The sequence below is a fragment of the Cheilinus undulatus genome, linkage group 12, assembly GCF_018320785.1.
Source record: "Cheilinus undulatus linkage group 12, ASM1832078v1, whole genome shotgun sequence".
NCBI lineage: Eukaryota > Metazoa > Chordata > Actinopteri > Labriformes > Labridae > Cheilinus > Cheilinus undulatus.
The window spans coordinates 44,470,219-44,493,490 of NC_054876.1; the positions used below are offsets into that span (position 1 = coordinate 44,470,219).

Sequence of the window (23,272 nt, forward strand, 5' to 3'; positions counted from 1 at the left end):
TGTGTACTCAACATAACCATGACTGTCTGCGTGAAACCACGATAACAACCTGTTTTGTTATGGACTGTACTCTTTAATGATCTTTGACATTTTCTCTGTAAGTTAAATGTGAGTACTGGCAAGCATAAGAACTATGTTGCCAGTACTGTGGCTCGTATGGCCAGCTAGTCTCTGCACACGTTCTGGTTCCTAATGATATCTTCAGAGATTTTGGCTTCTTTTTTGTACAGTGGAGCAGATGGAGACCTTATCCTTATATAGCAGTCTATGGCTGGGGAATTAAAACATCTTAATGATAATCTTACAATACAGTGTGAAAACTGACAATCTGATTTGTTGTTTATTGTGTATTTCTATGTTATGATGTAGACTGACATTTCAAATTACCCCAATTTTTAACTTTTTATGAAACGTTACTCAGCACTGATGCCATTACCAGCTAGGGATGTCATTAACTGAGACCCAAAATAATCCAGAAAGCACATTAACAGTTGAAAGTAATCGACTAACAATACATTGTCTAAGTAATTAAGGCAAGTCGACATTGTTTCAGGCCCACCTTTCACTCTGTGATAGGTTCCCTGTGTGGGGTCAACGATCACCTCGCACGGCCACCACGGTCGTCGGTTGAACTTTGCCCAAATAACTTCACCCTCTAAAAACTTCACAGGTGGCAAAGGCTTTTTCTTGAGGCTGTTCTGCTGTCAACAAGACAATGAAGAAAGAAAACTACTATGAGATGTAAGAAATTACACAGGTTAGTATTTGGCAGGCTTTTTCTAACCTTGCTTGACCTGTTTAGGCCTCTCTGGGTCTTTGCCTTAACCTGTGTGGCCAGTAAATGTAAGCCAACTGTGAGAATAAGTCTGAACACAGGAAGTAATACTCATTTCTTAATTTCTATGCAAACTTGATATTAGGGATGCACCGATACCGATCCTGGTATCGGGTATCGGCCCGATCCAGCCCCTCAAAGCTGGATCGGGTATCGGTGGGAAAGGGCCGATCCGTGGTGCCGATCCAGGCAACCAGCTCTAAGCCTTTTTTACAAGGTTTTCTGCACTATTTTCTCACAAAACTGTGACTTTGTTTACAGTATGTGGTTGAAAAACACTTATGTAATACAGTTTTGTACTAGAATGTTATCTCTGATGCACTTTCTTTGTTTTTTGCTGCATTACCAGTCTACAGGGTATAAAAGTTTACAATTGAATAGTAATTTCTGTAAGTTATGAAGCACTGTTTTTACCAAACTCCTGGTAAACATTTAAACACGTTATAGTTTAAATAAATATCAACTTCAGTAATCTATATGTACTCATTTTTGCCTTTTACCCAAAACAATTACCAGTCTTATCTTACAGTAGGGCATGCAGGTTATTCTTTTAACACTGGTATCGGATCAGTATCGGTACCGGTCGATACCCAAAGCCCAGGTATCGGAATCGGTATCGGGACCAGAAAAGGTGGATCGGTGCATCCCTACTTGATATCTCTACTTTTACCTTCTTTCATATTCTAAAAGCCTATCTAGGGACAGGAGATGGAGACTAGCAAAAGCCATAAAGTCTATATGTGAAACATCAGTTACTTTTGGCTTGTTTGTAACAGGCTTAAGTTACACTATGTAATTTGCATTGTCCCTTTCAAATAAACTTAATAAAATTTTTTTTAGAAATATCTAAACTCTGATATCTTGACAATTTCTGTATTCAGCAAAGTAAAAAGTGAAGACTAGAATTAAACCTTTTGTAAATTTTATGTTTTGGTTCTATTCAGAATTCACTGTTCCCAAAGGATGAATCACAAGCAGTCACACTTAAACAGCATCTTGCTCTCCATCTATAATTTTCACTTGATAAGCTGGTAAAGAGAGGATCAAGTAGTAACTACAAAAGCATTTTCTTAAAAAAGACCTGCTATGTTTGACAAAACCATAATGTTTCATCATATATTGGCATACAATTTCACTCTTATAAAACTGCCTGAAAAGATGATTATTTGTTTTTTTTGTGCCGCTCAGAAGGCTTTCCAGGGTTTAAATTTCATGACGTACAATGTTTACTGAAGGCTCTGAAGGCCTAATTTTAGCTCTTCTCTTGTTCCACAACACCACAACATGCACCAAACTGGTGACTCTTCGGGCCACTTTATCCAATGTGTGTATAAGACGGTAGTGGGTTGAGTGGACTGGCAGGGTACATGGGCAGTCCTGAGTTATGGCTGGCATGTAGCAGGACTGGCAGTAGGACTGATACTGGCTGCCGCATGATGTAACTGTGAGGGCAATTAAAATCTCCTATCTGTCAGTTTAAAATAAAGCTAAAATGAAGAGATAGCTTAGGTTGGTACATTAACAAAACATTAGTTGTATAATCAACACAAGAACAGAGAAGGCTAGTATTTATTGATGTGAAAGTGACATCTTCAACTGATAACATGTAAACATACCACTTTTATTTGGAGAGAATAACAACTGAATATCAGTAAATTAATGCACTGATGGAATCATACTGGCTAGGGGAAAAGCCCATAAACAGCCTAGGTAAGTCCCCCTTCCTTCCTTACCAAGGAAGGAAGGCAGCCCTCAGGCAGCTTACTTGCCAACATCTACATCTTTAACTTAACCTCAATTCTTTGGCCCAAGCATGCCCAAAGTTCTGCCCAGTACTGTAAATCTAAGTGCTATACTCACTGTAAAAAATCGGCAAGCAACTCCCACCAGGAGCTGGATTTTTATTTTTCTAGACTGACAGTTTAAGGTACAATGTTTTGTTCAATTCGATGCAACATACTGCTGTGCTTTGAGCTTATGTGCCCCTTTGCTGATGTCAGTCTGTGCCCCAGTGATATGATAGAGTTATGTTCTCAAATGGTTTCATGTCGGGACCCAACACCACCACCACCTAAATGCATAGCATGCATCCAGCCTCGAAGGTAGAAGCACACCAGGTTCTCATCCAATCACAACGGTATATGCAAATGCTGCATCTGGTCTAAATGGGTTAAACTTCAAAGTGTGTTTTAAGGACTTAAGTTTAGGTCTGGATGACATGTATATAGTGTATCGATGCTGATAAAGACAAAAATGCTTTGTAAAGATCAGCATATCTAATACTGTGCACCCCTACTTCCAACATACCGTAAGTCTTTAGCTGACATCACATTGTAAACAAACCTGTGGAGCAACACTTTATCACAGGTTTTCAAGGCTGTTTACTTTTGTTGGGAAAAGGCTTTCAGACCATCATTCTTTGTCTTACTACTACTTAGGACCAATACTGAACTAAATTTGGGCAGCACAGTTCCCATACTTTTGGAGGGTGTTAACTAAGGAGTATAATGTTGCAATGGGGGTCACTAACGTTTGGCTAATACTTGAATCCACTATAAAAGGACAGTGGGCTGATACTGTAGTCCACTATTTTTCTTTGTGGGCCTGTATTTATATACATTATGGCAAAACAGCCCCATAAAGCAGGCCAGATAAGATAAATGAAAAGTTCCTGTTTATGAAGTAGCCATGACCGTGCAGACAACTATCATTTGATTATTATCACACTGAAGTGAATTTAAAACATGATGTTTCTCAGACTGGCTCTGATAAAAATCTGCTTTACCCCCTGATTTTCAGTGGCTTTAAGGGCGTTCGTTGTGATGAACATCTGAGATAATGGTGGCCAACAGGATGTGCCAAACACACCGAATATAAAATTAAGTGTACCAATTCTGCAAGTTCAGATTTTACTACTAAAGAATGAGCAAGTTTGGGCACATACTACTGAACATGAACAAAGCCTCTTCAACTACGTGAATCAAATCAATGAAGCATCTTAGCTGCAGCTGCCACAGCTGACCATGGAGATAAGAAAGCAACTCAGCAGTCTATTTACAATAACCAACTTCCAGCTGTTTTCATAAAGCCACAGCACCTGTCCCCTTGTCTTTAGCCCTGTGTTGATCTTGCTCATGTGTACACTCAAATACACATGCTACTGAAAATTTGCAAACTTTTTTTGTGGTGAGCAGCAGGCGTGAAGACAACAGTGTTTCCTCCTCATCACAGGTATATATATATAACACAGGTATGTATATAACACATTCAATTATACCCAGCACTGAATTAAAGGTAAAAACTGACATGATAATGTCAGCCTCTGCTGCTTCACCTACAAATTTGGATTTCTTGGAATTACTGCAGCCTACACCATGCCCTGCCATCTGAGACCCCTCACACTGTGTGGGACATGCAAGCATAACAATTGTAGGAAATTTTGTGGCAAGTTGTTCTGAAATTTTCCTGTGCATGTGTGAGAACAGCTTATATATTGGCTAAAACCCTGAAAAGCCATCTAGCAACATCTAACTTTGAATGCTATGACTTGCCATTGAAGGCCTTGAGAGACTATCATCAAACAGAAACAGCTCGGCATCACTCTCCCATTCGTCCTCCGAGCCATCCCAGTATCTCCTGCGCTGGCCAGACGACTGGGATCGGGTGACAACCTTGGCGGTCGATGTGTTAACATCCTTAAAGTCTGTATTTAAATCCTTGGAAGTTGACTGAACAACATTTCCCACACTCTCGTGCTTGTCCTGTAAGCCTCTCATAGGTGACGCAGCCTCCTGTTCTTCATCGTTATCATCATCCTCAAACAAAGAGGATTCAAAGTGGAGGAAGCCATTGGCAAAGGGGCTGTTGCTGTCTAGAGAAAAGGCCGGACTTGGCGGGCCTGAAAAACAAGCCTCAGTCTTTTTTTCTGAGGAGACAGAAGTGCTCTGATTGGCTGCTAAAGTGTCTGTACTTCCTGTTTGGACCTCTTGTTGTTGTTGCCCAGCAGATGAGCTACCAAAACTCTCCCCTCTGTTTGGACCAGAATAATCGCTGCTTGTACAATCAGTCCAAGAGTCCCTCTCCTTCCCCTTCTTGCTCACCCCCCACTCCCAGCTCCTCTCTGGATCTCTCACTGGCAGGACCAAGTCGGGCTGGCTCACCATGGTGGTGAGATGTTGAAGCCTCCTGAGAGGGCTGTAGGAGGAGGACGAAGAAGGAGAGGAGGAGTGATCGTTTTGATTGAAGCCATAGATTGAGGCATGCTTAAGGGAGGAGGTGGTGGCAGACATGGTTAAACTGATCCTGTGGTCATGGCGACTGGAGGAGCTGGAGTGGGCGGAGAGGTCACGGCCTGAGGTCCAAGGGCAGCTGGACTGGTGAGTCTCCCTGCCGGGGCCTGCGTACAGCCCACTCATGCTGGCATGGTTCCTCCCTGAAAAATTAGCAGAAAACAATCAGAATGGAGACAATGAAAGATTAAAGCAGATGATATTTAACTTTAAAAAATGCACAGTTCCTTTCACCAAATCTCATTATTGAATTCCTACATATAATCTTACAATTAGAGCTGTCAGACTGCATTAATTGGGAATAACTCAGATCCATAATTAGTGCATTCAGTTCTTTTAATTGTGATTAATCACATGCTGTGTTATCTCTTTCAACTGGGGCTATCAAAGGATTAAAATTTTTAATTGCAATTAATCTCAGAAATTCTCTGACTAATCACAATTAATTGCATCCTTTTTATTGCATTTAAAAATTATCTTATTTTGCCAAACTGTTTCTGTCATTTTGGAGTTTCCTACTGTCTTAAACTAAGGGAAATTGGCTTCCTGTTTGAACACAGACCCGCTCTTATAGGTACACGGAAGATTATGACATGGGCTTAAACATGGAAAAAGGAACTTGATATTGACTGAAAAGGAAATAGGGAAACAATAAAAGGTAAATGTTTGATATCACATGGTGCAGACAAATTTTGACGTGTCCACTGAAGCCTGCCATACACATAAAGATTTATAAAATCTTTTCCGTTTTTTTTTTCAGTGGGATAGATCGCACATGTGCAGACAAGAACACTAACTGACTGCATGAAAATCTGTGTCCTGGGGAGCTCATCTATTTAAAAATAGATTAAAGGTGATTGAGAAAGGTGCATCTGGTCGCAGATGTTTTATTTTTTTACTAATGACTTATTTCTCTGTGACCTAGATTTGACTGACAAGTGTTTGTAATAGTTTTAATGTTTTATGAGTGTAACTCTGTTGATTGTGCGTCTCTGTCTTGGCTTGGACACTCTTGCAAATAAGATTTTTGATCTAATGAGGTTTTCCTGATTAGATAAGGTTAAATAAACAAAATAATCACAGATTTTAACGTTTTGTTTGTATAGGGCATTGTGTAGAAGGAGATAATCGACACAGCACATCACACACTGACAAATTCTGTTCACCTCTCAGAGTCCCAGCCTGGTCTAAACTCGATCTGCATGGTGTGCACGATTTGGAGTTAGTGACTTTACAAAACAATAGTAAACATGCTAATGTGGCTAGCCGTTAACTACAGTTGCAACTTTAGTCCAACTCCCTCCCTTGTCAGTACGTCTGCAGTATGTTTACAGTGCATAATGTTAAAAATGCATTTTGCTGCAACAAATCAAAAAAGTAGTCGCCGTTTCTTACGTCAATCTAAATTTCCCATTTACTATCATTGCCAAAGCTGTTTTCATTTTGCCTATTGATTGGTTGTTGCTCTGTTGAATGCAACAATGCTGCCCGTCTGTCCTTGTTGCTCACCACACACAACAGGACTTAGGATCAAAATATTTACCAGGCCTTTGCTGATTTTAGTTGAAAGGGGGAATTCAGGCCAACAATTTTCATGGGTATCATGGAGTGTGGCCCACTTTAGCTGTCTGAGTTTTATTCAAGTGAAAAGAAACATTAGGGTGCAGAAATTGACTTATTCTTCATCACTGTGGCGAGACATATGGGAGACATTGCAAGTGGTTTAAACAGTGTGCTAAAAGGAACAACAAATCATGCGACTAATTGCGATTTCAAAGTATCATTCACAATTGTGGACCTTAATTGATCACAATTAATGTGATCAATCTTGAAGCCCTACTTTCAAAACATTGTTAAAGCTACTGCAGTCACCCTGCAGCCACCATCATGTAAAATAAGTCCACCATTGCTCCCTAGTGTCTCATTACACTTAAAAAAAAACCCTCACAGACAGCTGTGGATAAGCCAAAGGTCATCTGCACCTAGCGTTATCAAACATCGATCTTTTAACTGTTCCCCATTTCTTTTTCAATCCATGAAACGTGCTTCTTTCCATGGTGAAGTTCCTTTCATAATGTTTGATCTACTTAGAGAAGCAGGTCTGTAACCAGGAAGGCAGTAGAACAATCCAAAATGACTAAAAAAAACCCCACTTTGATATGCAAAAAGCAGAATTTTAAAATGTGATAAAACGGATGCGATTCATCACAATTTATTCCAGGAATTCTGAGATTACTATTGATTAAAAATGTAATCCTTTGACAGCTCTGCTTAAAATGCTCCCACCTCTTACTTGTTGAATAATGAGGAATAGTATCATATTTTCACAATATTCCAACAACAGATGATATTTTGAGTCCGTCTTTTGTTACATGTTTCTATAATCCATCTTTCATTCAATAACCTGCCCTTAAATCGCTGCAGCTCATCCAAAGTTACCCAAAATAGCTAGGAATGACCCACGTAAAGCACAAGGAAAACATTTCATCGTGTTACTACACAACTACACAATCCGTCTTCATATGATGGGTAGAAAAACGTAATAAGACTCACGAACGACGAGTGGATCGACCTAATGTGACATTTCTGGTGTGGATTCTGCGCAAACACCGCAGCCTCACTGTCACTGTCGAGCCTTTTGGGAAGAATTATCGCGATATGATGAAAATGACATCAAGTATGATAAGGTCAGCAGCCTGTAAACTAACACACGAACGAGCATAATCAAGCAGTGAGATTTTCACCTCGATAAAAATCCACGCGACGTAAACACGCCGGCGCTGTAACCCACGAGCTGGAATTAAAATGGACCCGCTCGTGCGCGCGCGTGTGCATAGGCGTGTGTATACAGACCTATACACCTAGGTGTGTGCAGCTGCATGTGTTTGTATGTATGCTGTGTGCGTCTGCGTGGATTTACAGTGGCTTCATAATTGCACGAGACAGATACACAAACGCTGTGAGATAAATTGAGACGACGACACAACACAAGTTCATCTACACACTGACTCACACTGACACAAACCCACTTCCACAGGCTTCCCTCCGACAGATGCAGGCTATGAGAGTCAAACAGCAAAATCACGCAGAAAACGACAAATGACACGGGATTTGGCGCGAGAATCTTACCATTCCGATGTCAGCCACCGCAAACGTGACCCCCAACGTGTTCATTTTGGCGCTTAAATGTGCCAATTTCCCATTTTTTGAAAGCGGATGAGGAGAGTCCCAGCGGCAATACTACTAGGCCTGGATCCTGTGAAACGTACTCACTCACTCCCCCCTCCAACCTCCCTCCTCCTCCCCCTCCTCCTCGCTACATGCGCTAAAGCCTGGTCCAGCGGCCCCTGGAATAGAAAATTCAGGCGTGTTGTGCTCCTCCAGCGACACTCCCCCTTTCTGCTTTGAGTCAACTTTAAATTCTCCGTCTTTTTTGTATCCCTGCTCTGTTGAATGGCTGTTTCCTGCCTGCAGACTCTGCCTTGCCTCCTTCAAAGTCAGTCTCTCTCTGCTGTGCGCACTGCCAGGCGTCACCACTGCCTCCCTCCCCAGCCGGTCCACAGCATGGAGCACAGAAGGAAGGGGCCGTGAATCTGTTATCAAGGATTCAAATCTGAGCTGACAGTCACCCAAAAAACACCGACACCTTAAAAAAAGCCCCGCCTCTCCTCTTAATTACAGGCATCAATTATTAACCTAAACCAGGCTGCCATCACCAATGACATGTATGGCAAAGTTGTGCCAACAACTGGCATCCTCCTCATTCCCACCTCCTTGTTACGCACACGCGCCTCCAGGCAAACTAGAAAAACATCCATGTAAAGTATAAAAATGGTGCAAGCAGGCTACCCGGAAAAACAGGCGGGTTTCCTTTCCTGAGACGAGTTGCTGTGTTGTCTAGCAGCTCACCCGGTCCCTTCAAAATGGAGTCCTCCAGCCTTAGATGAAGAAAAAAAAGACAGGCCACAAAGTGTTAATATATGCTCGATATAAAGTTCACCCGGCCACGGAGAAAGTGAACCTCAAAGCGCACCTCTACACAGCCCTAGAGGTGTCTGTGGAGGCTGTCTGAGTCCTGAACCAGCCCTTCCTCGATAGGAATATTTTCTTTACATGTTGTGCCTCTCAAAGTCACTGTCTTGTGAGCGTTTCTGCCACGATAGGGGGGACTGAGGCACACTTATCCTCTGGTGTGTGCGTTTTTGCCAAACGCACGTCTTAGAGCCCAAAACCACACGATTTAATGGCACCTTAAAGCTTCAACCGTGCTGATTTGGTTGGTGTTTTTGTTCATATATGGAGGAAAAAAACACTACGTCAGTTTGTAGAAACGAAGGGGTGAAAAGCTGGGAAACAACTGCAGCTCTCGGCCGGCGAGACTGAGCTTCTGCTGCGAGATTTCAGCTTTGGTGTATTTGGTTTTACAGGGAGAAAAACATCCACAGTAGAAGATTTGGAGGCGATAGTCAGAGAGGACAATCATGGAGGGAAATGGGTGTTTCAGGTGTTAAAAATCAGCCCCACACTCATTCACTCTCCCCTCTTGTCACCGGGAGGCGATGAGAGAAACGACGTTTGTGATCGTCACGGCCGCCAAACAACAAACCCTCCCTCCCCTTCTTCCAATACTGTGGGAAATACTTGACAACGAAGTGAAACAAACCCAATTTGAAGCTCGTTTTGGTCTATTTTTAGCACAAGAGTCTTTACAGGACGTTAGTGCTCATGTTTCTTTTACGTTTTATGCCACACAGACGCTGCTTCCCGGTGAATATGAGCCCCTCTCTTCCCCCGGTTCTTCCTCAGTGTCAGACTGAGCTGAGAGGAAAAGACGCTAGATTCTTTAAATTTTTAATTTTGAGACTCCGTCACAGGAGACAGAATTTGTAAGAAAAATGGGAGAGAGTTCAGAGACAGACAGGACGGAGAGAGGGACAGACAGACAGGACAGGGCCTGCTGCGGGTTAATGAAGCGCCGAACAGCGCCGCACACCGGCAGCACCGCGTAAAACCTCAGCCAGTCTCCATCATCAGTGATATAAATGTGGTTTCAGCATCATGAAGTGACGCTCATGGCTCCTTAATCTGCATCATCACCAACTCTCAGTTTCCAGTCAAACGTCAAACCAGGTTTTGATTTGACAAAGCATAAACTGCTCTGTAACACAACCTGAAAGTCCTATTATATGCGGAGTAAAAGTAACTGAATTATAAAAGTGGAGGTGAAGGTGAAAACTCGTTATAAATGTAGTGTTAAACTCTTAAGCTATTTGATTTCTATCTCACTTTTGTTTTCTTTATTTTATTACACAGAACCAAACTTAAATATTTAACTGTCATTCATCCATCATTTACAGTGGCTAAAAAGTCCACACACCCCCAGGCCTGCCCACAGAAATTGCTGGGCCCCTCATATAGGTCATTTCCACTGAGTGGTCAGGTTCATTCTGGTACGGTATTGTAAGCGTCTATTTGGTTTTTGATTTTCAAAAGTTGACAAGGGTACCAAATAACTGACCCTGATCCACTTTTTTGGCACCCTTCCAGAAAGGTGCCAAGCTTAACCATCCACCCCAAAAGGCTGGTGCTACACACAACAGAGGGTTTGCATTGACATCACTTTCAGGGCTGGACACGGCTGCTCATTTTGAGTGACAAAAACAGGTGTCTGCTCTATGTGGAGTGGGTAAAAACAGGGGAAAATCAGACTAATATTGCTTAAATTAGGGATATTTGGACTCCACAGAGATCCATACTGTCGACTCAAATCGGGTTACCTGATGTTTATGTGGACCTGAGTTCAAGTAAACAAAGCAGAGCCTGAAGGCACACATCAGCCTGGTTTATTAGCGATGGATGTGAAACTGAATTAATGCTGAAGTTTTGTTCTGAAGCTTTAGATCAGTTGTTTTGCTGTATCGTAGTGATTCATTTACTTATTTTTACTTAAGGTAATCTGTGAAAAGATCCCTCCATGAAGATCAATGTAACCAGCATTTATTACTTAACCTCGTTTGATTCTAACACCAGATAAACTTTTAATTTATTTTTAATGTGACAAATGCACATGGTACAGCTTGCAACTTTTGTGCTGTATAAACTGTTAAAGTGTCACATACATTCACTTTTTCACAGAAATTACACCAGTATTTAAATAGAACACTAGAAGGACATTACGTTGATTTACAAAGGCTACTTTATTTAAAGGTACAATGTTTAGAATTTGGCATTTAGCAACATCTAGCGTTCAGATTTTAGAATGAGCCGATCTGTTACCAAAATGTCACATCACTAGGCGACGAGAGCCTGTGAAGACCAAAAAGGATGAGGTGAGAGTTATTTATTCGTTTTTGTAACCATTATTTTTATAGATTATAGGTCAGTCTTCTTCTCCACCTGCCTTCCAGGTAGCTTTCAGGACCAGCAGGCAGGTTCGTATTTAAAAATCGCATTTCGCTCTTTCTGTCCCCAAAATGTTGCCGTAGACAACATGGCAGTTTGTTATGTCAGCCTCCGTGAGGGCGACCAGCGGTAATGTAAATATAAAAAGCTTTTCTCTAATTTTGTGAAAAGAAAACGAAAGTTTTAAGGGGATAATTGCGCACTTATTTTAACATACTTCACATAGATATATAAACATTATATCCCATGTACACCGTTTCTGTTCAGCGAAATGCAGCCAAATTTTACACATTGTACCTTTAATTGTTTGAAATACTGATGGACTTGACTTTTTTTGTCTTTCCCCCCAAAAACCCCAGCTGTGTTGCTAGGACATTGCAGGACTAATTATATAGTTATAAAGCATAATCCATTGTCATTAGAGGACTTGTCACCTTAGATCACTGATCATCAACTGGAGGCCCTGGGGCCACATCAGGCCCCACAGAGCTTTCAATCCGGCCCCTAGAGGCTTGATTAAATTCAGAGAAAAAAAAAATATTGCTGTTTCTAGAGTATCTTTTCTTTCTTTCCTTTTATGATTTCTACAGATATTTAAGTAACCCTGAAAATAAGTGAGATTGAATCTTTTTTTAGCAAATAAGATGCATGACAAACTTACTCATAAGTCCATTCTTGATTAAAGCAGCAAATTTCGGTGTAAATTTAACAGTTTAGGATCGAGAGTCTACTTTTAACTGCCTGAGAATTAAAGGAAAATAGGCTATATTTTTCCCTCATGTGTTTATCACCAATAAGGACACAGCATTTTCATATCAAGCCCCAGAAATATGTGGCCTAAATATCTCAATCGCCCCCTTGTGGCTGGCTGCAATATGGGGATTTTAGGGCGTGTTCACACTAGAGCTGTTTTGTCCGCTTTAACCGAACTCTGGTCTGTTTTCCCGGATAGTCCGGTTTGTTTCGAGTGGTGTGAACGTTCACATGAACTGAACTTGCAGACCAAACAAGCGGACTCTGGACCGCTTGAAACAGGGGTCTCGGTCCGCTCCCTAATGAATCCTGGTGCGGTTCGTTGGGGGTGTGAACGCAAAGCAGACCAACTTGTGAACCAAAGGCAGGATGAGGCATAAACCGTAATGATATACGGATTTGTATGTGATTTAATACGCTCAAATACATGTCAGTACCTCCCTTGGCATCTAGGTATCCACGGCAACGCGTCGTAGTCTGTGCTGATTTATTCGTCTCGTGTAAAGGACGACATGCTGGACAGTTCACCACCTTGCCGGCTGCTCATAATACCGAAATGCAAGAGCAGAAACCACAAGAGCACAGCGCGGCAGCGCCCCATAGCGGGCAGAGGTTGTAGGTGTTGATGGTTTGGTCCACTTGACCAAAGAGAGCAGTGTGAATGCTAACTAAACCAAGGGAAAGTGCAACAATGTTGCCATTTCTGTTCCAAAATGGACCGAGTCCCCGGACTATCAGGTGTGAACACGACCGAAGTGTGTAAATAGGGACTGAGTTCACTGCCAAAGGCTAAAAATAAGGTACATTTCAAAGAGAATACAAATATTTATAAAAAACATGTTTCCATTATTTAATTTTTTTGTACAAATGTAGTTGATGACCCCTGCCTTAGACGTTAAACCACTCTATGGTTGATCTGTTGAAATGTATGCTCTTAATTTCTTGTAAAGTAAGAAGAAGGAGTCTGGAGTTAATATTACTTTCATTACTAACTAAATGATAGTTTGCTAGTTGTAGCTACTGTAATAGCCCTGCATCATCCTGTGGCATACCATTATGGCTCCAAACATTTCTATAAACATATTCCATCAGCTGGGGATCTGTACTGACCATGGTCAACTTAGACAGCAATCTTCAGCTGAAATAAAGCTGTTTACTGTGTACTCCCTACTGAGTCCTGTCAACAGTGTGAACTTTCTTTAAGGTAACATGCATAGCTTCCATAGTCTATCCACTATGAAAGTGTACAGGTGTCTGTAGAAACAGTACCAAACTGTACTCAATCAAACTGGACCATCTGAAGGAAATGAAGCCATAGAATCAAATATAAGGCCCTCATTGGATCTTATTAAATAATATCAGTGAATCAGGGATTCACAAAATAAATTCTACATTGTCAGTATTAGGAATGTCCCAATACCATTTTTTCCTTCTCGATTCAGATACTAAGGTGTTGGGTATCTTCTGATACCGAGTACTGACCCAAAACCAGTGTGAACTTTCTAGACTGACTGTGCAGACTAGCAAATTATTTTAGACCTATAAAACTATTTGACTCAGAACATGTCTCTACAAATAGAATCATAATGTAGGCTACAGCATCTCTGTGCCCCTCAAGTTGTTTTTCTGCTGTTTTTCTGCTCCTAAATATCTAAATAACAATTATACAAGGGGCTGCATCACAGGCTCTCTCCATATCTCTCTCCATTATGATCTATTTGGGCAGCATGACATGATTACGAAACAGCCTGCTATTGGCTGACAGACACTCACAAAAAGTAAACAACATGGCGGTTAACATTCGAGCTAGCCGTAGTAAATGATCGTAATGTGATTAAACTGGATAAAAAAAAGATGTCCAATATCTGGTTTACTGGTGTGGATTAAATCATGTAAGTCCCCATAAGTCACAAGTCCCAGGCTCACTGAAAATGCTGCTGTAAGGGATCCAAAGACATCAACAGCATCAATGGGTAGGCACAATGGCTAGCTTCAACACAAAAAAAACAAGAGGCAACGATTTATGGTTCAAAAGTTACCTTACTTTTGATAAACTGTGTCACTTCTTGTCATGTGTGACAGTGCTGGTCTGGAAGGCATTTTAACGATCACATCCAGAGAAAAACTGTCACACAGCCATCATCATTCTTTGCTGGTGGTTCTTCTTCCCTGCTCTTAAAATGGAAGCCCATACGTTCCTGCAGCGAAGAAAAATTAATTTCCGGTTTATAGTACTAACTTTTAGCATGGCTAAATGAAGCAAAATATAAAGCTGAACCAAACGATATTGAATCAGTGCATAACCTCATCCATTAAGTTTCCCACAGGTATAAAAAGCTCAGCAAAGATCAAGCGAAAGGGGAGTAACCTGAGCTAAATTTCAAGTAAAAGTTTGAAAAAGGTCTGAATACATATGTAAATGTGATATTTCAGCTTTTAAAATTCTGTTTCCACTTTGCCATAATAGGAAACTGAGTGGAGGTTACTGAGAATATTTTTTTTTTCCCCTTAACTGTAGCATCAGGTTAAATGACGAAGTTGATAAAAAGTGCAAGAGTTCTGATTGCTCTCTGAATGTACTGTATAACCTAAGAGTAGTTTTATTGGTAAAATGTAGTATAAAAATCAATATCATAGCTTCAGATGAAAGACCATTTAGGCCCTCCATGGTTCAGAGCAGTGGCTCCCAAAGTGGGCTGTGCCCACCCCCACCCAAGCCCCCGAGGGGTGTACTCTCATATTCAAGGATGCGGTTGCAATTCAAAACGAAGTTCAAGACTGTGTCTGCATTTTGGATTGGAGAGGAAAAGAGCTACCCCCTGCTGTGAGAGTCCTAGCCACACTCCTCCCTATTGCAACATCCTACCAGTAGTGTTATAGTACTCAGGTCCAGGACTCGGACTTGAGTCCGACTCGAGTCTGGAGGACTCGTGACTCGTCTTGGACCCGAGTGCTGATGACTCAGGCTTGAACTCGGACTCGAGCTTAAACTGCATCAGGACTTGAGGATGAAGGGGAGGACAAACCCTTTTTATAAAGACTGGTTAATTCTGTAAAATTTGTTGTTTTTTGTGAGAAAACCCCGAATAACTGGTCCCCTGCATGTGTGTTCACGTGTGTCTAACCTGCTGTCTGTTAAAACAACCGGAGGAGAGAGAGCAGGAGGAAGAGGCGAGCCTGGGTGTGCGAACCAGTGTGACAGAGTGAGGAGCTGATAGGTTGATACGTAGCTTAAACCTGTGGCTCTTCTCTGTATTCTAGCAGTAATCTTTACATGAAATTAAACTAAAATGCCCTTCCCTGGAATTGCTGAAAATCTCCATCTGCTGAATAACTTAGACTCGTCATATTAGCTGCTGTTGCTGCTGCTCAATAATCCCCCTAAGTCTTGGACAGAGTGATAACAACTCTTCAACCTTGTAGTCAGTCCCGTTAGTAGAAAAAAATAATCAAAACGTTGAAATCTTTGTTAACATCTGCGAGATAACACAGATTAGTGAGCTAAACAAGGTTTGAATACAGTCAAGTTATGATATGTTTAAAGACAGCTCAGATTTTAGAGCATTAAAGGGGGTGGTTAAAACCTTTTCATGATGTGTTCAATGTCACACATGTAAAACTAGAATTTTAGTTTTTAGCAAATAAATCTAGTCCTTTTAAAGGAGAAATACTGACTTAATTAGCAGTATAAGATAGATGTAAAGCATGAGTTTAGTTAAAAACATGTCTCATTTTTCCACCCTGAATACACAAATAATCATGTTAATATAATTAAAACTGAGGAAGAGTGTGATCATTAAGGAGCATTAATAAGAGTAGCAATATCAATAAAATCAATGACCCTCATCCCAATTTTATCCAATGTATGTTAGTATCTATATCAGTTTATTTCACAAGTAGGCTATTGATAGTAAAAAAAAAAAGAGTGTTCACTTAGGCTAATTTTAACAGTTTTGCTTGATTATGTTTTTAACATTTAGAGAGAAAAACTATTGAGACCAAAAGTGAAACCTAAAATTTAAGGACTTTATGGACTGAAGGGTGATTAGGACTAAATTTTTACTAAAACTAAACGTATTTTTGTCAAAAGACTAAAACTAAAAACTGGTTGCCAAAATTAACACTGTCTCTAAGGCCACTCAAACACTGGGTCGAAGATGTTTGGTTTTGTTTGTGCACAGTTGCTGTAAACAGCTTCTCTAGTCCTTTAAAATAAAAAAACTGAAGAAATTCCTATATTAATAAAACACATCAACAAAGCCCTCCTGGAAGCTGTAATGGCTTAAAAAGTATTAGCCTAATACTTAGGCTACATTTATTTTGGCCCTATGTTTAATGAACTGGGGACTCGTCTAGGATTCGGACTCAGGTAAAGGGGACTCGACTTGGACTCGATTCAGAATTTTCTTTGGTGACTCGGACTCGACTCCAGTATGAGATAAGCTTGTCTGCTGTTGCCTCAATCAAAACAAAATCAGGTCATAGATGGACACTGAAATAACCCGAGAGTGCAGTTTTCACAGCTGCACCCAGGACCTGAGAGGGCTGTAGCACAAAACAAACCAACAGTAGTTAGTAGTTCTCTAAACATTAACAGATTTAAGAGCTTCCTAAAACACCAGTTTATGCCAGAAGGATATTATACTAACAACAAAGGTTATCTAGAGAAATGGGAAAAGTTTATTGAAGCTGGAGGATGGTAACTGAGTACATGCTGCATGATTGAAAATGCTTTATTGTTGTTATTATTCTTTATTATTGTTAGGCAATTTGTCTAGTCAAACTTAAACTAATTTTGAATATTAAGCCAAGATGGATCCTTAACTGTATGACTATCTGACCCCGTGTTGTTTTGCCGGTGTTGTATATGGTATATTATTAGTGTTTGTCTGTTGTTAGGATTTATTGTGTTGTTTGGTGTGGTTTTGTTTTTTGGTTGTGTTGTATTTGCCTTTGTTTGTTTATTTGTGTATTGTTTGTGTTGTGTTGTTTGTAGGGCTGGGCAATTAATCGCAAATTAGATTAAATTGCAATATGGCCTGCTGCAATTTTCAATTTGCAGAAGTTGCAATATTTCTTTAACTTGAAATGTGTCAAAATACCACTCTAATAAATCTTTTTTTGCAGCAGCAGCAGCAGAGATTTTATGCACATTATGCAAATATTGAAGTGTTAATTTTTTATAATGGTTTATAAAAATCCTCCTTTTTGTGTTTTATGTATGTTTTTCTTAATCAAAATGAGTGACATAAAAATGATAATGCCCTTAAACAAAGCAAATGACATCACATTTGCAATAGGATCAAAAATAGTAAGCTCAATCTATCTAAAACTGATGAAGTCTAGTGTTACTTCGCGAAAGTCATACCCCAACTGTGATCAGCTGGTGGCCAGCACCCCCCCCCCCCAGCCACCTTCTTTATAGCTTAAAGCTTGTTGAACCCCGATATTCAGATTTATGCTACTATGGATTAATTGCTTCATTGATAATGTTGCTGTTTTCAGTACACATGGTCTTATTTATAGAATTATTTGTTGCTTCAATTTGTTGAAAAAATACATAAGATTAACCCAAAAATAACTGCATATTAAATCACAATCCCAATATTTGGGGAAAAAAATCGCAATTAGATTATTTTTTGCAAATCGTTCAGCCCTAGTTATTTGTAATAACAAAATTAAAAAACAAAACAAAAAAAAAAACAAAAACAACAGTAGTTCCTGAAACTATTGCAGTACTTAAGGTATAAATCATTAAAAAAATGTTCACTAAGTTTTAATTTTGGGGGGATTGTTCATTTTCAGAGAATCAGATTTTTTAAACTCTGTTTAAGGCAATGTTTATTTTTATTTCTACAAAGATTTGAGTTTTTCATATTGCTGTAAATTAAAAAATAGGAATTTGTTGGCCAAAATCGTAACTGACAGTGTTGTAAACACATATTTTTACATGATGATTTGACAAAGTTTTAAAAGTTTAGAGTTATACTATGATAGATGACAAAAACCTTGAGAAGCAACCTTGAAGTCTGGCTTTATTTTTGGCTGTTTCATGCAGATAGTTTTCTAACTGCTGCTACCTTCGTTCTGTAGAGCAGGAAATGACCATATTTGGACAAGTTGAAGGAGCCGTTAAAAATGGGCGGTTGGAAAAAGCTAAAGGCTAGCATTAGCTTGATGTGTAAGGTGTAAGCGTAATTCACGGTAACTTTACTGAGCAGCTAATTGCGGCTAGTATAAAATGATGACCCATGAAAACGTAAACCCCAAACCTTTCACTGTTTCTCCGTCTTACCAACGAAATAAGGATTTTCAAGGACATGGTAGCAGCTCACTATACCCTTAGTATCTGCTGCTCTGTTGTTGCTCTGCCGTTCTAGCTCTTAGTATCGCCGTATTTAACGAAATTAACCAATAAATAGTTTTAAAGACAAGGCTGGAGTCTCAGACCACAAGTTACCAAGAAAAATAGTTTACTTACTCCTTTATGAACAGAAAAGTCGGCTTGATTTCAGTTGAGTCCATCCTTCTTTTAGTCGTCTCTCCACTACTAGTGGGTCTGCCCCCTGCTGGCCGTTAGAAATACAGGTTTACAGCACTTCCCCGGATGTGCTCGACAGACACATTTTAAAGATTGAAGATTTTATTGGTATGTACACACAGAGAGGCAAGTATGATACATAAACTTTCTAAATATAACATAAATGTAACTATCATAAAATAAATTATGCCCAGCCTAAACGAGCCTGCAGATATACAGACATGCAATCTGATCTGAAGCATCACATTTTATTTATAATTGAATAAAAAAGCATATGTACAAAGTCAAGGATGATAGGATTTACACATCATTAGAAAGCAACACTGCACTTTTGATAAAATAAACAGAAAAAAATGTCAAAGAGCAATCTCAAGTGTTGTAAGACCTTAAGAGACGGATTGCAACTCCAACAGTGATTCAGCAGTTCTGTATGTGGGCAGCTCAGGTTCAAGTCCGGCCAGCACCTCCTTTCCTGCATATCTCTGCCCCAACTCTCTCATCCCTCTTTTCAAATCTATCCACTGTCCTCCTCTCCAAATAAAGGCATAAAAGCCCCAAAATAAATCTCTTTAATAAAGGAAACGTTAATTTTTCCTTGAGTTTAGTTTTTTTGTAGGCCAAATAATCCAGCCATCTGAGGCAGGGGTGTCAAACTCAGTCACAGCAGGGACCAGATTCTGGATTTAGGTCTGACCTGAGGGCCTAACTGGGTCAACATTTAACCATAACTGTCAACCTCATTTTCACCAGTAATAAAATATGAAAAAAGCACTGATGATAAATCATTTGGAAATTCAAAAAAGTAAAAATGATGAGTTTAAAGGCTCAAATCTGAGCTGAAAATTCCAACTTATTAGTTCAAAACATCAGAACACAATATTAAAAATAGAAAAAGAATATTTTTAAAGAGCAAATATACAAGGAGAAAGTTGAAATCGTATGTTTGAAAGCTCAAAATATGAGATCAAATTTGAAATCATGAGTTTAAAAGTCAAAATATGACTTAAAATTTAAAATTGTGAGTCAGACAGTTGAAAAATGTGGGATTAAAAAGCCAAAATTAAGAGTTAAAAATGTCAAAATATGAGTAAGACTTTAAAATGATAACTTAAAAAGTTAAAAATATGATTTAAATTCAAAATTGGGAGTTTAAAAGGTAAAAAAATGATATCAAATGTAAAAATAATGTATTCAAAATGTCAAAATATGAGAAAATAATGAAATCAGGTGTTTAAAAGTCAAAATGTGGGATTAAAAAGCCAAATTCAGGAGTTGAAAAGGTCAAAATATGACTTAAAATTTATAAATGGGTATCCAAAAGATAAAAATGAAAATCAAAAAAGTCCAAGTTATGAGTCAAAAAGGTCAAAATATGACTAAAAATTTAAAATTTAGGATCTAAAAGATACAAATTTGACATATAAGTCCAAAATATGAGTAGAAAAGGTCAAAATATGACTTAAAGTTTTAACTTTAGGATCTTAAAGATACAAATTTGACATTAAAGTCCAAATTATGAGTGGAAAAGGTCAAAATATAACTTAAAGTTTAAAATTGTGGATATAAAAGATAAAAATGTGAATTATAAAGTCCAAATTATGAGTGGAAAAGGTCAAAACATGACTTAAAATTTAGGATCTAAAAGATACAAATTTGACATTAAAGTCCAAATTATGAGTGGAAAAGGTCAAAACATGACTTAAAATTTAAAATTTAGGATCTAAAAGATACAAATTTGACATACAAAGTCCAAATTACAAGTGGAAAAGGTCAAAGCATGAAATGAAAAGTCAAAATCATAAGTTTGGGTCGTAATCTTGAGATGAACATTTAAAATATGAAATAAAACACAAATTAATCCCCCCCCCCCCGACATTCTTGACTTTTTATGAAGTCTTTCTCACTCTTTACTTTTTCAGATTTTTTGCTTAACAAGGGAATTTTAAATAATCAAGTTGAAGTTTACATTTTTATACTGGAGGAAATCTGCAGACATTATACTGGTGGGCCAGTTATAATACAAATATGAAAAGATCTCGCAGGCCGGATATAATCGTTCCGTGGGCCGGATTTGGCCCCCGGGCCTTGAGTTTGACACCCGTGATCTAAGAGAACTTGTAAAGTAGTGAAGTTGTTCACATGGAAGGTGTGGTGTTCAACAAAGTGGTAATTCTATTGGAAGCATTGCATGGGCACCAAAATTTCCATTTATCCACTTTCTATGTGGATGTACAAACATCTGATAAATCATTTTTGCTTGAACAAAGTAGAGATAAAAATACTGAATTCCAGGTGCTCTGTCGTTTCTGAAAATGTCATCAAATATGTCACAAAAACAAAATAAACATGACCCAATTTGAAGGCACCATAAGTTGTCAAATGTGACTTTTATCATCTGAATGCATCCATTACTTGCAGAAAGTCATATAAATACTGGACTCCTTTAATTATGTGTTTCATTCTTTCTTTATAACTTTGATAGATTAAAAGCTACATCTACTGGTTTAAATGTGGGTAAAATGAGGTCATATTAGTTAAAAATCAAATATTAGTTGTGTGTCAGTGAATTTGGAGAGGTAGATCTGACTTCGTATGTAAACACTGAAGAGGATTTTTAGTTGGAAAAGTTAGGTAACTACTGACTCCAGAAAATGGTACAATAGTCTGAGTAGTAAGACAAACTGTGAAAGTATAGATTAGAAAATCTAAAAGTTAGTGCTTATAAAGTTTGTTATACCTGGTGTAAGTTTATTTTTGCTGCTGAGGGTTTTATCATTGGGGTCAGTGATGGGGTTAAGGCCCTTTAGCATGATTTTGATTTACAGTCCTGCAGCCTGTTGAACCAGCTATATGTACGGTATGTCTCCAGTTATGGCTTAAAGTTCACACTAAACCCTACGCTGACACTAGTTTAGTTGTAATTTAAGTTGTGCTGTTGTTTGGTTTCACCATAGAGGTTTAAGGTCAATCTTAACTGGTAGAGCATAATGTCCACATTAACCAGAATAATGGTGAAGATGTGACGTTTTCACTGAATTGACCAATGAGTGGAAAGCATTTTTAAAGCGGGGCAGTGCTGTCTTTCGTCTCTAATTGACTCTAAACAGGCTGACAGCTGAAAATAACTTCTGCTAACAGCTTTTGATCCTCAAACAGCACTGAAAGTGCAAAATAAGGTGAAGTGTTTTGATGAAGTGGCAATCAAGGTTAGAATAGTTTGGGATTTTTCATTTGTTTCTAATTTTATTTCGTTTTCACTTTCTGTGGGCAATTTCAGTTTAGTTTTTATTAGTTTTGACTGCTGGTTTGTTAGTTTAGTTTTTATTTTGCAGAAATGCTTTGTGTTAGTTTCGTTTTTATTAGTTTTGACTGCTGGTTTGTTAGTTTAGTTTAGTTTTTATTTTGCAGAAATGCTTTGTGTTAGTTTCGTTTTTATTAGTTTTGACAGCTGGTTTGTTAGTTTAGTTTCGTTTTTATTTTGCAGAAATGCTTTGTGTTAGTTTCGCTTTTATTGGTTTTAGTGTTAGTTTTAGTTTTTTACGAATAGATGTTGGGACTAAGCGAGCGTCATACATTTTTAAAAGCATATTCAAACAGGCTACTCTTCACTTATCAATTTATTTACTGAATGATGATGTTTGAATACAACTCCACACATAAAACTACCACTGCCTGAAGTCTTAACCAATCAGATCAGGCAATTTTACACTCCAGACTTGTGTGTCAGTGCCAGTCAGTCTGGTTGTGTCAAAGACAAAAACTAAGGATATTTTGTCTCCATTTCTATTTCATTTCAGTTAATTTTGTAAACGCACGTATACAGTTTTAGTTAGTTTTTGTTTTTTGGTCAAGCTTAGTTTTTATTTAGTTTAAGTTAACTAAAACGATTTTTGAATTTAAGTCTTAGTTAACTCTAATAATCTTGGTGGTAAAGCCTACACTCTAAACCTAGAGTCAGAATAAAATACCAGTGAGGTAAAAATGATCATCCTAGATGTGTAAGGAGTGTAAACTGTAAGTGTTGATATAATTTTACTGCTTCTAATGTAATATGCTTGTTTACTTGTTTGGCTGCCCTTATTTACTTTGTTTAGTGAAAGACTGAAATGAATGCATTAATGATTTTTGTTTAAAGTACCTCATTTGGAAATTAATTTGACATTACTATAAATAGTTTGATATTTTTTATTGAGATCTGTGATTTTTTTGTCCTTGTTTGTTTACCAGAAAAATAAATCCTTTACACCAGAGGTCATAAAGTACATTTACACAAGGGCCAGATTTAGTCTTGGCAGAAACCCTGGGAGCTGGACTTTCAAATAAACAAAAATTAAATTTTTGCCATTTCTAAACCAATTTTCGTCACTTTTCACCCATTTGCCACTCTTTAACCCCTTTTTTGCAACTTTCTTGCTAATTATTGCCCCTGTGTGCTACTCAGTAGCACCTTTC

At 38.7% G+C, this 23,272-nt stretch overlaps 1 protein-coding gene across 5 annotated transcripts in view; it reads right to left on the minus strand.

Annotated features, from left to right (window-relative positions):
• The window catches only part of nsd1b (nuclear receptor binding SET domain protein 1b), a 45,571-nt gene extending 26,762 nt beyond the window's left edge, over window positions 1-18,809 (minus strand). For 3 of the 5 annotated variants that reach the window (XM_041801261.1, XM_041801265.1, XM_041801264.1), the window contains exons 1-3: window positions 8,974-9,162; window positions 4,387-5,267; window positions 560-698 (exon numbers count right to left, since the gene is read on the minus strand). In XM_041801261.1, the coding sequence (XP_041657195.1) occupies window positions 560-698; window positions 4,387-5,250 (1,003 nt within the window). In that variant the 5' untranslated portion in view covers window positions 5,251-5,267; window positions 8,974-9,162. Of the gene's footprint in view, window positions 1-559; window positions 699-4,386; window positions 5,268-8,253; window positions 8,390-8,973; window positions 9,163-18,760 lie in introns of those variants that run through there. The other 2 variants (XM_041801263.1, XM_041801262.1) reach the window with 2 other exon arrangements.
• Between the last annotated feature and the right edge of the window lie 4,463 nt (window positions 18,810-23,272).